Raw genomic sequence first — 12,927 nt, 5'->3', positions numbered from 1 at the left:
GCGCCAGTGTGAACAAAGGCTGCAGAGGTAACCACAGGCTTTCCTTAGTGGAAAGGAGTCAGAAGCTCCTGACTGCACTGAGCCCCAGTTCTGACTGCACTGAACCCCAGTTCCAGGCGATCCCCTGGGGACCCACACTCTTGTGGGGGGAATCTGGACTCTCGGGTGGAGACTCAGGAGTCTGGGAAGGCAGAGGTCTAGAGGCGCGCGCGTGCAAGGGCAAGGCTGACTGGAAGCTAAGACTGTCTGCTCCGTCCTGAGACTCCACCCCGTCCAAGCTGAGCACAGAGGCTATTGCAATTTGGCAAGTCTAATCCTATAAGGCTGTCTCCAGCACCGAACTTCTCCCAGCATAGACACAGCAGATCTTTACAGCCAACTGGCCTGGAGGTCAATTCCTCCCAGTAATACCAACAACAATCAAGACTTAACTACAACAAGGCTGTACACACAGTCCACAAAGGGGTACACCAAGAGTGTCCACCTCAGGTTAACTGGGGAGGCCGACCCACTGGGCCATATAGGAAAGCTAGCACACAAATCTATCCTACCAACTCAGGGAAGCAGTGAAAATGCGGTGTCAAAGAAACAGATCACAAACGAAAGAAATGGAGGAAAACAAACGACTGGATATAGAATTCAAAACCACGGTTATAAGGCTTTTCAAGAATATCCTAGAAAAGGCCGATAAATATAACGAGACCCTTGAAGATATGAAAAAGGACCAACTAGAAATTAAACATAAACTGACTGAAATAAAAAATATTATACAGAGACCCAACAACAGACTAGAGGAACACAAGAATCAAGTCAAAGAATTGAAATACAAAGAAGCAAAAAAACACTCAACCAGAAAAGCAAAAAGAAAAAAGAACCCAAAAAGTTGAAGATAGTGTAAGAAGCCTCTGGGACAACTTCAAGCGTACCAACATCAGAATTATGGGGGTGCCAGAAGAAGAGAGAAAACAAGATACTGAAAACCTATTTGAAGAAATAATGACTGAAAACTTCCCCCACCTGGTGAAAGAAATAGACTTACAAGTCCAGGAAGCCCACAGAACCCCAAACAAAAGGAATCCAAAGAGGACCACACCAAGATACATCATAATTAAAATGCCAAGAGCAAAAGACAAAGAGAGAATCTTAAAAGCAGCAAGAGAAAAACAGTTAGTTACCTACAAAGGAGCACCCATACGATTGTCAGCTGATTTCTCAACAGAAACAATGCAGGCCAGATGGGAGTGGCAAGAAATATTCAAAGTGATGAATAGCAAGAACCTACAACCAAGATTACTCTACCCAGCAAAGCTATCATTCAGAATTGAAGGTCAGATAAAGAGCTTCACAGATAAGAAAAAGCTAAAGGAGTTCATCACCACCAAACCAGTATTATATGAAATGCTGAAAGGTATTCTTAAAGAAGAGGAAGAAGAAAAAAGTAAGGAGAAAAATTATGAACAACAAATACATATCTACCAACAAGTAAACCTAAAAATCAAGTGAATTAAAAACCTGAGGAACAGAATAATCTGGTGAACATAATAGAATCAGGGGCATAGAAAGGGAGTGGACTGATAATTCTCAGGGGGAAAGGGGTATGGGGGGTTCAGGAAGAGACTGGACAAAAATCATACACCTATGGATGAGGATGGTGGTGGGGAGGTAAGGGCAGAAGGTGGGGTGGGAACCAGGTGGAGGGGAGCTATAAGGGGAAAAAGGAGAAACAACTGTAATAATCTGAATAAAGATTTATTTTTAAAAAAAAATAAATAAAAGGTAATAGATTGGAAAGCTTCTGTAATGACAAAAGGCAGTGTTACCAAGACAAAAACACAAGCCACAGACTGGGAGGACATATTTATAATGCCTAAGATTGACAAAGGGTTGGTACCAGCAATACAGAAAGAACTCCTGTAAACCAATATGAAAAAGAACAATTTAACAGGAAAATTGGTCAAGAACACGAACAGAGCGAGGGCTGGGAATCTCAGTTGGTTAGAGCGACGTCCTGATACGCCAAGGCTGTGAGTTCCATCTCCAGTCAGGGCACATACAAGAAGCAACCAATTTATGCAAATAGATCTCTCTCTCTCTCTCCCTCCCTCACACACACACACACACCTTCTTCTCTCTTTCTAAAATAATTTTTTTTTTTTTAAAAAAAAGAACACTAATGGGCATTCGACAGGGTAGATGGAAGGGCCGTGAGAAATGGCTCAAAACCTATAAAAAGATGTTCAGCCTCATCAGCAATGTGGAAAATGCTCATTCGAACCACAGTGAGATAGCATTTCACACCCTCCAGACTGACAGCCTTTCGCAGTTTTGAATGGCTGCCTTTCAGGGCTCTGGGGGCTCCTCCTTGCCAGGGTTGGGGAAGTCGTGTTGGAAGAAGCAGGGAACTGGATGCCCCCTCCCATTAGGGAGGCTCCTTCCTGACTCCTGGTGTCCCCCTTGGTTCTGTTGGGACGGTGAGCAGTCCCGGAGCGGTACTGTTTGGGTCCTCCCCCAGTCCTCCCAACCTACCAGTGCCCACTCCGGGCCCTTGGGTCTGCCGAGACTGCTTCCTTGGAATGTGCTCCTGTCAGGGCCCTCCTCCCAGGCAGCCACATGTGCCTCTGGCTGCAGTTCCTGGGTCTGGTCTGCAGAGCTGGGGGGCAGGAGAGAGGGAGAAGGCAACCAGGTGGGAACTGGATCAGACTGCCCCTCCCTTACACTTGGATAGATCTCTCTCCCGGGAGAATCTGCACCCCAAACCCAACCCATCATATTCCTAAAACTCAGAGAGGCTGAAGGGAGGAGATTGGGGCTCTCCACTTCTCACAAGCTCCAGCCCTGCTAGGAGCAGGGAGCAGGCATCCGACGCTGAGGCCTGCCTTTGGCTCTCCTTTCACCTCCCCTGCAAGGGGTCAGCTTCTGGCCTCAGCCTCCTCCCACCTGCCACTCGGTGAGTCTCTCTAGGTTCTCAGAAGCCTGGGATAGGACACGGGATGTCAGCCCAGTTCATGGAGCAGAAGCTTCTCCCGCTGCTCCAGACCAGCGTCTGGGCGCCGGAAAATGTGGCCCACAGGAGCCCTCATCCAGTAACCACACTCTGCCTGAGCAAAGGGCTTCCTGTCCCTCTGCTCAAACCAACACATGGATGGAGCTGCTGACCAAAGAGGAGGACAGGCATTTCTGGATCCCGGGCCACCTTTCACCTTTCTGGGCTGGATTATCTCTCGCTGGATTATCTAACCTTCCTTAATTGTGGGGATAATGTTCTCTTCTTAGGTTCTTGAGGGGGATGGAAGAGTGTTTTGTAAAGGCTGTGCCCTCAGCGGTGTTGTATGGACTCATTCTCACTATGGTGTAAATGACTGAGTGGAAGTAAGGGTGTGCCTACCCCAGGAGGGTGAAATGGCTGCCGGATGCATACGCAGAACTGGGTTTTAGCTCTGGTTCAGCTACCTCCTCGAATGTGTGGCTGTGGCACTTACCACCCCAGAACTGTTTCCTAATCTGTAAAAAGAAAGCGCCGGATGAGATAGCTCTTAGAGCCTTCCGGTCTTCACAGTGGTGGGGAGATTTGCTTTCTAACATAGAGTACAAAGAACAGCTGCCCTTCCTCAGACATGCACTCCGTGCTAAACCTGCTTTCTCTCTAACCAGTTCAGGGCCCGAGGAGGTGTCCTTGATTATCCCTGTCTTGCGGGCAAAGCAACTGAAGTTCAGAGTTAAGTAACTTCCCCAAGGTCACACAGGTTGCGGGGGGGGGTGGGGAGGGGAGTGGGAGGAGGGCAGAGAGGTGACTAAGCCATAAGTTATTAGACAACCACTGTAAATCCTGTGCAAGCGCCTAGCCTATGGATTGTCCAAATGTGTCTTAAACTATTCCAGGGGTAGGGCTGGGCTGGGGAGAAGTGTCTCTAAGAAAGAATCAGATTGTGTCCAAGTGATCCTCCAGGCTGGGAATAAGGCAATTAGCAGAAAGAGCATCCTCGGTGAGGGTCTGTGCCTATAGAGAGGACGGGCCCCATGAAGTCACCCTTTAGTTTGCATGGCAACCTCCTCCTGCTGGGAAAGGTGAGGTCCAGATTTGAACCTGCGTCAGGAGTCTCCTCACCTGCCTAATTCTCCTCCCTGGCCTCCTCCCATGGTATCTCAACAGGTGACCAGATAGGCCTGGGCTCCAGCCAGACCTACTCTGGCGAGGAGGGATGAGGGGGCAGCTGAGAGTAGGGTGTGCAGGGAGGGGTCAGGCCAGACCCAGAAGTATGTAAGTGCCAGATGCTGCCTCGGGGAGCTGAGCCCACTCTCACAAAGCAGGTAGCTTCTGTGTGGGCATGACACCCCTGAGAGATGTGGGACAGGCCTGTTCATATGCTGCTCCCTTGGGTGTCTGAGAACCCAAGAGTTGGGGGCACCAAGACCTGCCCACCTTGAGACCAGGGAGTAGGAGGTGCTTATTGGGGTCTATGGGTTCCCACCCCCTGCAGTCAGAGCAGCTTCTCTTGGACTTCACCTTGCCTGTGGAGGAGTGGGGACCCCAAGAAAAGAAGGGACCTGCCCAGGTACATGCAGAGAAAGGTGCAGAGCTGCTCCCCAGGCCTCCTTCCTCTTTTCCTGGGACCCCTCCTCTGCTTCTCCATCCAGTCCTACCTCCTGGGCTTGGGCCGGTGACTGTGTCTTTAGTTCTTAAAACTCTGCTCCCATTTCTTCTGAAAGCCCCAACGACCAAAGAGATGCCACCCCCTGCTTGCTCTTTGTGAGCACCTCATCTATTCCCTCATCCGGGGATAGAATTGCTGGGTCACAGAGTGGCCTTCTAATCAGCCTTATCAGAACCTGCCAAACGACTTTTAAGTGGTTATCACAGACACTCCATTAACACTGTCTGAGAAGCGTTCTAGCGGCTTCCGTTCTCTTTAGTACTTGGTGGTGTTCTGGTGGGTGTGTGGGAGTATCTCATTGTGATTTAATTAGCATTTCTTTATATGGCCGAGTTGAGCCCCGCTACATAGGACTATTGGCCAGTTGGCTATCTTATTTTGTGATATAAGTATTCCAAGAAGCCTCTTCTACTTGGTGATAGGCCTCTTCGTTCTCTGAATGGTATCTTCTGATGAAAAGAAAATCTCAATTCTAATGCAGTCATTTTTTTTTTCAAAGTTTTCTTTAATGTTAGTGCTTTTTGTGTCCTATTTGAGAAATCTTTATTCTGAAGTCATGAAGGTAGTCACCTATGTTTTCTTCTAAAAGCTGTATTGTTTTATCTTTCATATTGAGATCTGTGACCCATTTTGAATTGACTTTCATGGGTGGTGTGGGTTAGGGTCCAATTTTTTCATTTTACTTTTCCATTTCAATATCCAGTTGACCCAGCACCATTTATTGAAGAGCCTACCCATTCCCTACAGTACTGCGTTTGTATACTTTATACTGTGTGGCTGTATAAGTGTGAGTCTTTCCTTGAACCAACAATACAGTGTCTTAATTACTACACTTTTATAATATGCCTCAGTTCTGATAATATAAGTCTTCTATATTGTTTTCTATTTGTTCCAGATGGCCTACTCTTAGACCTTTGCATTTTCATATACATTTTAGAATCAACTTGCCAACACACACACACACACACACAGAGCCTTCTGAGATTTTGAATGGAATTGTATTCACTCTATCGATCAACTGGGGGGAAATTAACATCTTTACAATATTGGGTCTTCCAAACCATGAACACATATATCTTTCCATTTATTTAGATCTTCTTTAATTTCTCTCAGTGATAATTTATGGTTTTCAATAGATTTATTCTTAGACAATGGTGCCTTTGTGAATGGTATTTTAGATTTCATTTTCTATTTGTTTGTCACTAGTATATAGGAATGTGGTTGGTTTTTGTGAGCTGTTTTTATATTCCAGTGATGGTGCTAAATTAATTTAATAATTCCCCTTTAGATTTTGTTGGGGGGAAGCTGCTTTGGGGTGTGGTCCAGCCATGGTGCAAGACCCACGGACTTTGAACTGTGGGCTGGATATGGAGGTAGAGAGGGAGGAAGATAGATTCAGCTAGCCAGGCCAGCAGAGCCCCTAGGGCTAAGCTGGGGTACAGAAGTCTCAGACTTTGCCAGTGTCCAGCCATGGTACAGGCACTTGTCTTCACCTCCCATGGAAAGTTGCTGCCCTGGCCAGGAGCTCAGCCTACCATGCCATCGTGGGAAGGGAAACCTGGGTTCTGATTCTGCCCTTTAATCGGCAGTCTGTGTGAGCTTGAGTACATTGCTGAACCTCCTCACCCACCAGGAAGGATGGGTAATCCTGTCTCTCATCCACTAAGTACCTGATAAACATTTGGTGAATTGATTTCGCTCACTAGTGTTATCCCTTTTCCCCATGGAGTGTTTCTGAACTTTGCCAGAAAGTTCCACAGTTCAGGGGCTGCTGACAAGGGTGCCAGACATGGGATGGAGGTAGCCAACTCCCATTGTATTCTGAGAAGCTTCAGTGCTTCTCAGTCAGTCCTTTGGGATTTGTGTTCAGCAACATACTGAAGACACCATGCGAGGCTGCCCCTCTCCCAGAAGGAACTCAAGTTACTCTTCAATAAAAGTCTTGGCAGAAGTTCCTGAATAATCTTGCCTTCTCTGTGATCCCTGATATAGAAAAAGACGGAATTTAATTATTCTGTCCTGTCCACCAGCCCTAAGGCTGGGCCTGGCGGGCAGCCACATCTCTATCCAACCAGCAGGCTCCCCGGTCCCTGATGGGGTTCATTGCTCTGGTATGTGTTGAGGAGCATAGGGGAGGCACAGGGCAGGGCCCCTACCGTCGGCCTGACCTTGCTCTCTTTATCCTTCCTTTTGGGATGTGTGGCTTAGAGAAATCCAATCTGTTTGCGATTACCTGGATAAGCAGTTCTCTACAAGTTAACTGGACAGCTGGCTTCCCACCAGGGCATCTAGCTCAGTCCACCATGGCCTCATGGGAAGGGAGACTGGATTCCGATTCTGCCCTTTAATTGACAGTCTGTGTGGCCTTGAGTATGTTGCTGAACCTCTCTGACTGTTGACCTCTACTACCTTAGAGCTGCAGGCTGAACTAGAGATACTAGGACTGGAGAAATCTAGAATTTATCATGCCCTCATTGCCCCAGGGGCCTGGAGAGCCCTGAGGCCTCTGGAAATCTAGCCTGCAGCTGGCTAGCTTTCCCCCCAAGCATCTCTAAGTCTTATGGCTAATTGGATTCCCACCTGTTACAGAAGCTTAAGTAGGGGACTTAGTGAGGTCTGTTTGGGCAGGTTTCCAATGCAAGGTCAGACAGAATCCCATACAGGTGAGCAGTGGTGGACCCCATCCTGCATAGGAGTGGCACACAGATGGGCACTGCCCCTCAGCATGGCCCTTGAGGGTCAGTCAACCTATCCCTGGGTCCTTGTCACAGATAAGGCATATCTATAGAAGGGACAAAGTGCTAAGTAGGGTTGCTAACATTTTGTGTTTTTATTTCCTAAATCTGGTAGTGCTATCTTTAAGGAAGCTGGAGCTGAATCACAGAACCCTCCTGAGTTCAGGAGACACTGACCTGGTTGATGAGTCTAGTGAGGACCTATTTGTGGGTATGGCCTTATATCAGTCAGTTTCCCCAGAGAAACAGAACCAAGAAGGTGTGTGTGTGTGTGTGTGTGTGTGTGTGTGTGTGTCCATATATGTATATCTACCTATCTATCTCTAGATATATGTTAAGGAATTGGCTTACGCAATTGTAGGAGCTGGCAAATCTAAAAGCCTTAGCGCAGTGGTCGGCAAACTCATTAGTCAACAGAGTGGCAAACTGCAGCTCGCGAGCCGCATGTGGCTCTCGAGCCGCAGTTTGCCGACCACTGCCTTAGGGCAACTAGCAGGCTGGAAACTCAGGCAGGATCTGCTGATGCAATCTTGAGGCAGAATTCCTATTTCTCTGGGAAACCTCAGTTTTTGCTCTTAAAATCTTCAACTGGTTAGATGAGGTCTACCCACATTAATTGGGGTAACCTCCTTTACTTAAAGTCAACTGGTTGTAGATGTTAACCACATCTGCAAAATAACTTCACAGGAACACCTAGACCGGTGTTTGACCCAACAACAGCACCAGAGCCTAGCTAGGTTGACACATAAAATGAACCTTCTCAGGCCTCCAGCCTCCCTTCAGCCACTGAGTCTCAAGGCTGCTAATCCTAAGGGGCCACAGATATAGGGGGAAACTGGTTCCTCTCACCCCAGACCAGAAATGTGAACTTCAGAGCCATTCCCCTCACGCACTTTGTGGTGTGTCTTCACATTGATCTCTTCTGAGACCTATCACATTTCTCAGGGGTGGGTCAGGGAGAGGGTATCAGGCCCATTTTATTGATGAGGAGACCGAGACTTGACATTCAATGGCGTTGCAAAGGTGTTGGCTTGGCAGTGGAACCAGATCTTTAGATTCTTCTTCACCTTCAGGACACATGCAAATATCTCCTTATAATGTAGGCCATGCCCAGTGAACTGCGGATGGGCCTCACGGCCTGTGCTCAATGGTTGGGCCCTAGAGAGAGGGAGTGGTGGCTCGTGCCAGAAGGCCATGAACTTGGCCAGCTTCCTTTCCTCTCTGGGCCATGGTTTCCTATCGGTAAATGATTTTCAAAGTCTTTTCCTGCTCTGTTCAGAAGACCAAGAATATGAACAAATGACCCTCAAGGGATGCTTGTTTCATTCAATCCATGAATATTTATTAAGACCCTGCTGGGTGCCTGTTAACACGTGAAACCAGAGGTGAGTTCATGCAGAGGGGAACAGAGGCCGCAGTCTCACATGAGCAGGGAGCTGCCCTCAGTGTGGTAGTGGCTCTGAGGGGTGGGTCTTTGGGGATAGGACCACTCTTCTTCCTGTTGGGAGTCTCATGGCCCAAGCCTCACGGTGGACTCACTCTGCCTCTTTAGATTCCTCTGCAGTATCCAACTCCTACCCCATGGATGAAACCCCTCTCAAGGGTCAGGTCTTGGGAATCCAGCCTCATTCAGGAGGAAGGTCCAGAATTTTGGGTGCAGGGCTATCACCAGTTGAAGTGCTGGCCAAGGGCAAATGGCAGGGGGATTGGAACTACCATCTTGCTGTAGTTGGACAGAGCCCAGCAGTGAGAGCCCAAGGGCGAGGGTACAGGTGCCAGGAGAATCGAGTCTAGGACCCTGAGGCCCTTGGAGCTGATCCAATGTAAACTCCTTCACAAAAGGGAAAACTGAGGTGCAGAGAGGTGAAATGCAGGCCTCTCAAGCCACACGGTGAGTTAGTGGTCTCTACAGAGTTCCCTTTCCTCTGACCACACCAAGGAGTTAGCCCCCCACCCCTCTCTCTCTCTCTCTCTCTCACACACACACACACACACACACACACACACACACACACACCACACACACACACACGTTTGTCTGGCACATCCACACTCCAATATACACATATTGGCAAAGATTTCCTGATACCTGTGTCCTAGACACTAGAGACTTGTGTGGTGGCCGGGCGCTCGTGGGCCTGCAGGGGGTGGGAACATGGGAATCACAGAATCTCAGAAAGTTAAAGTCTTCATGTTAAGAGGGGAAACCGAGGCCCAGAGCTGGGCAGGCAGGGCCTCAACCAGTCACAGAGCCAGTCATCCCATCAGCGCCATTTCCACCTCTCCATGAATAATTGGAGAAAGCTAAACAAACATAACTTAATTGCCTGTCGATGACAGAATGCCAGGGGAACCATAAACCCCGCCTGGTCTCAGAGCGCCTGCCAGGGCAGGTGGCACGGGGAGGCTGAGCTGACGGACTCGCCCCTGCCCGTTGGCTGGGTCTCCGGGGCCTCTCTGCGGCGGGAGAACTGGACCCCCTGTGCCCACCAACAGCCAAGCAGCTCCTCACTTGCCAAACAGGGCGCCCGGTGCCAGAGCAAACTGGGCCCGAGCCCAGCACACTTTCCAGAAATAGGTTCCTGCGAGAGCCCGAGGCTCCCCTCCCTCTGCTGACCTTCCCCCCTGCAGGGAGTCCTATTTGTTGCCTCAGATCCTGGAAACATTTTGTTCAAGGTCCATAACCGCTGTAGAATGTTCCATGGGTGGGGCTGGGGCTCTAATTTACAACTTACCCATGTCCATCCTCCTCCTGCTCTTCCTGCTGCCCCAGGGTGGGGTGCCCTCCCCGTGCGGAGAGGAGGGGAGCTGGAGCTCACACATCCTGCCCTCCGGAGTCAGCCTGTTCCCCACGAGATATGGCTGCTCAGGACGGCTCCTGGGCCTTGGCTGCGAGGGCAGGCCCTTCCTCCTTACTGCCCTGCCGCTCACCCTGCCAGTCTTAGTATAGTCACCAAGGGGCTCCTGGGCACCCCCCCCCCCCCACCGTGCCTCCAGGTGGACGAGGGGATGGTTGTGTATGGTGGGTGGATGGGTGGATGGATACATGGGACCCTGTTTGTTTTGATCTCTGTCTTTCCCATTAAAGCAGTGGTTCTAAACCTTTCTAATGCCTACCACTCTACAACTCTAATTTAAGTTGTAAATTAGAGCCCCAGCCCCATCCATGGAACATCGCGACCCACAGGTTGAGAACCGCTGCTGTAGAGCCTAAGACCATCGGAAAACACAGATATTTACATTACGATTCATTAACAGAGGCAAAATTACAGTTATGAAGTAGCAACAAAATAATTTTATGGTTGGGGGTCACCACAACATGAGGAACTGTATTAAAGGGTCGCGGCATTAGAAAGGTTGAGAACCACTGCATTAAAGGCTCCTTTCAAAGGCCCGGGATCTGACATGCTGGGCTGCTGTGTTTAAGAAGGAGGCACTGAAGGTCCTCAGGCTCCTTCCCTGTGGTTTGGCCTTATTGACTGGGGGCCTTTGGGACCCAGCTATTTCACAGGGGGGCTCCCCCAATGTCAGTGCCTGTGGCCTTTCTCCTCAGGTGGGTCCCTGTGCCCAGGGCATACTGCCCTTCCCTGTTCCTGTCTCTTTCTTTACCATCCCTTCCCAGAGAAACTAGAGGGAATCGATGTGTACAACCTCCCCCTCCTCCACACTCCCCCATTCAACCCCAAACCACCCCCTCTCTCGCTGGTCTTTGTGAAGTCCTGCCCAACCGATTCTTCTAGTTGTTTTAAAGTTTCCGTGTTTATACCTCAGTCTTTAATCTGTTTTATATATTGAGGTTACTGACAAGGTTTATTGGGGGGGAAAGTTCTGTTCCTAAAACAAGCCTATAAACCACTGGCTGGGCCCAGCCCAGGGGAACAGGGAGGGCGATGAGGGTGAACAGGGCTCTGCCGCCCATGTAGTAGGCCTTCTAAACCCAGGCAGGGCTGGTGAGCAGAAAGCAGCGGATGTCAGCACCCCAGGCCCCGAGGCCGGGCACTCCTGGCAAGGACACAGCCTGGGCCACCTATTCCCGTGGCCCAAGTGTCCCCTGGCCATCACCGCATCCTGCCCTCCCCTCACAGAGCAATCACCACTTTAGAACAGGGACATTAGCAAGGTGACCTGCATTCAGTGACAGTGATGGGGACCTTTCCAAGGACAGGCTGGTGTGGGACCCGTGGACCCTGCTGGTGCACGTGCAGGCCTCACCGCAGCCAAGGGGCCTCCACACACCCATGGGGCCTATTGAGTTACCCAGCACCTCTCGTGAGTCTGTGTCTGTTTAACCAGAATAGGTTCCTGTTGGGTCAGGCTTTGAACTGAGTGAAGAATTCAGGTGTCCCCTGACACTCAGAGCAATAAAAGCTCTTTGGAACAGCTTTGGACCATCTATTTCCTCGTTAAAGAGCTCTGGTTTTCTGGGAAGACAGACATAGAAAGATAATTACAGCCAGGGAGATGTGTGCCTGAGGGTTAACCATCACTGGTCTCCTAATTGGCCTTCCGGCTTCCAGGCCCTCCCTCCCCCACCACTGTACCCTTTGCTGCCAGAGTGAACTTGTAGAAATGCAAACTGACCTTGATTTTCACCTCCTCCAGTGGCTGCCCATTGGCCTCAGGAGTTCTTCCTGCCAGAACCTCTGTGGTAAGGCCCCTGCTCCAGCACTGGTGGCCCCGAGGGGTGCTGTGCTCTGGCCAGGCTGCTGGCAGACCCCTATTCTGTTCCCTTCCAGGCCTCAGCACCTGTTCTTCCCCTCCTGGACCTCGTTTCTTCCTCTTCCTCACCTGGCCAATCACTGTATATCCCTCAGGCCTCACTTTTTATGCCACTGACTGCAGGATGCCCTCCCCGACCCCCACCCCCACCCCAGTCTGGCTTTGGCAACCCCATGATGCTCTCTTGCATGTTCTGTTTTTACAGCTCTAGCATAGACCTTACCAGTTGTGCCTTTGACACTGCAGTTCTAAGTCAGGGAGCGCATTTTATTTGCTGTCCATTCATCAACTCTCAGATATTTTTGAGCCCCTACTTTGTGCCAGGTGCTGAGATTCATGAGCAAACAAAATAAACAAAGACCCCAGCCCTCATGAAGCTTACAGGCTGGCTCAGTGCTGCCTCAGACACTTCGCTGAGTAAACCGATAGCACTGTGTGCTGTGGGTGCCCAGAAAGGAGGCTCCGAGGTCAGGAAGGCTGCATGGAGGAGGGGGTGCTTAGGATGATGCCCTGATGGATGGGTAGGAGTTTTCCAGGCATACAATCAAAGAGTTGCCTGCTTCCTTATCCAGAGGCTGTCCTGGTGGCTGAATTGCTCTCTCCCCAGGACCTATACTCCACCTTCACCTGGGCTCCTCTTCTCTTGCAGAATGCATGAACTGTACCCGGCTCAGCGACATGAGTGAGCGACTGATCACGCTGGAGGCCAAGGTCAGACAGACTGGGGAGTCTGGTCCTGGAGAGCTGGCTGTGGGGAGGATGCATCAGGCACCTACAGAGTGTGGCTGGGGAAACCCAGCCTCAGGGAGCCCAGCAGGCCT

The 12,927-nt window shown here is 49.9% G+C and overlaps 1 protein-coding gene across 2 annotated transcripts in view; it reads left to right on the top strand.

Annotated features, from left to right (window-relative positions):
• Positions 1 to 12,927, top strand: part of COL26A1 (collagen type XXVI alpha 1 chain) — a gene marked incomplete at both ends in the record, with an annotated part of 176,248 nt that overhangs the window by 141,724 nt on the left and 21,597 nt on the right. For both annotated transcript variants that reach the window (XM_080679230.1, XM_080679229.1), the window contains one exon: positions 12,756 to 12,817. In XM_080679230.1, the coding sequence (XP_080535356.1) occupies positions 12,756 to 12,817 (62 nt within the window). The remainder of the gene's footprint in view (positions 1 to 12,755; positions 12,818 to 12,927) is intronic.

The sequence above is a fragment of the Plecotus auritus genome, assembly GCF_963455305.1.
Source record: "Plecotus auritus genome assembly, chromosome: 7".
NCBI lineage: Eukaryota > Metazoa > Chordata > Mammalia > Chiroptera > Vespertilionidae > Plecotus > Plecotus auritus.
This window is presented reverse-complemented; position numbering and strand designations above follow the sequence as displayed.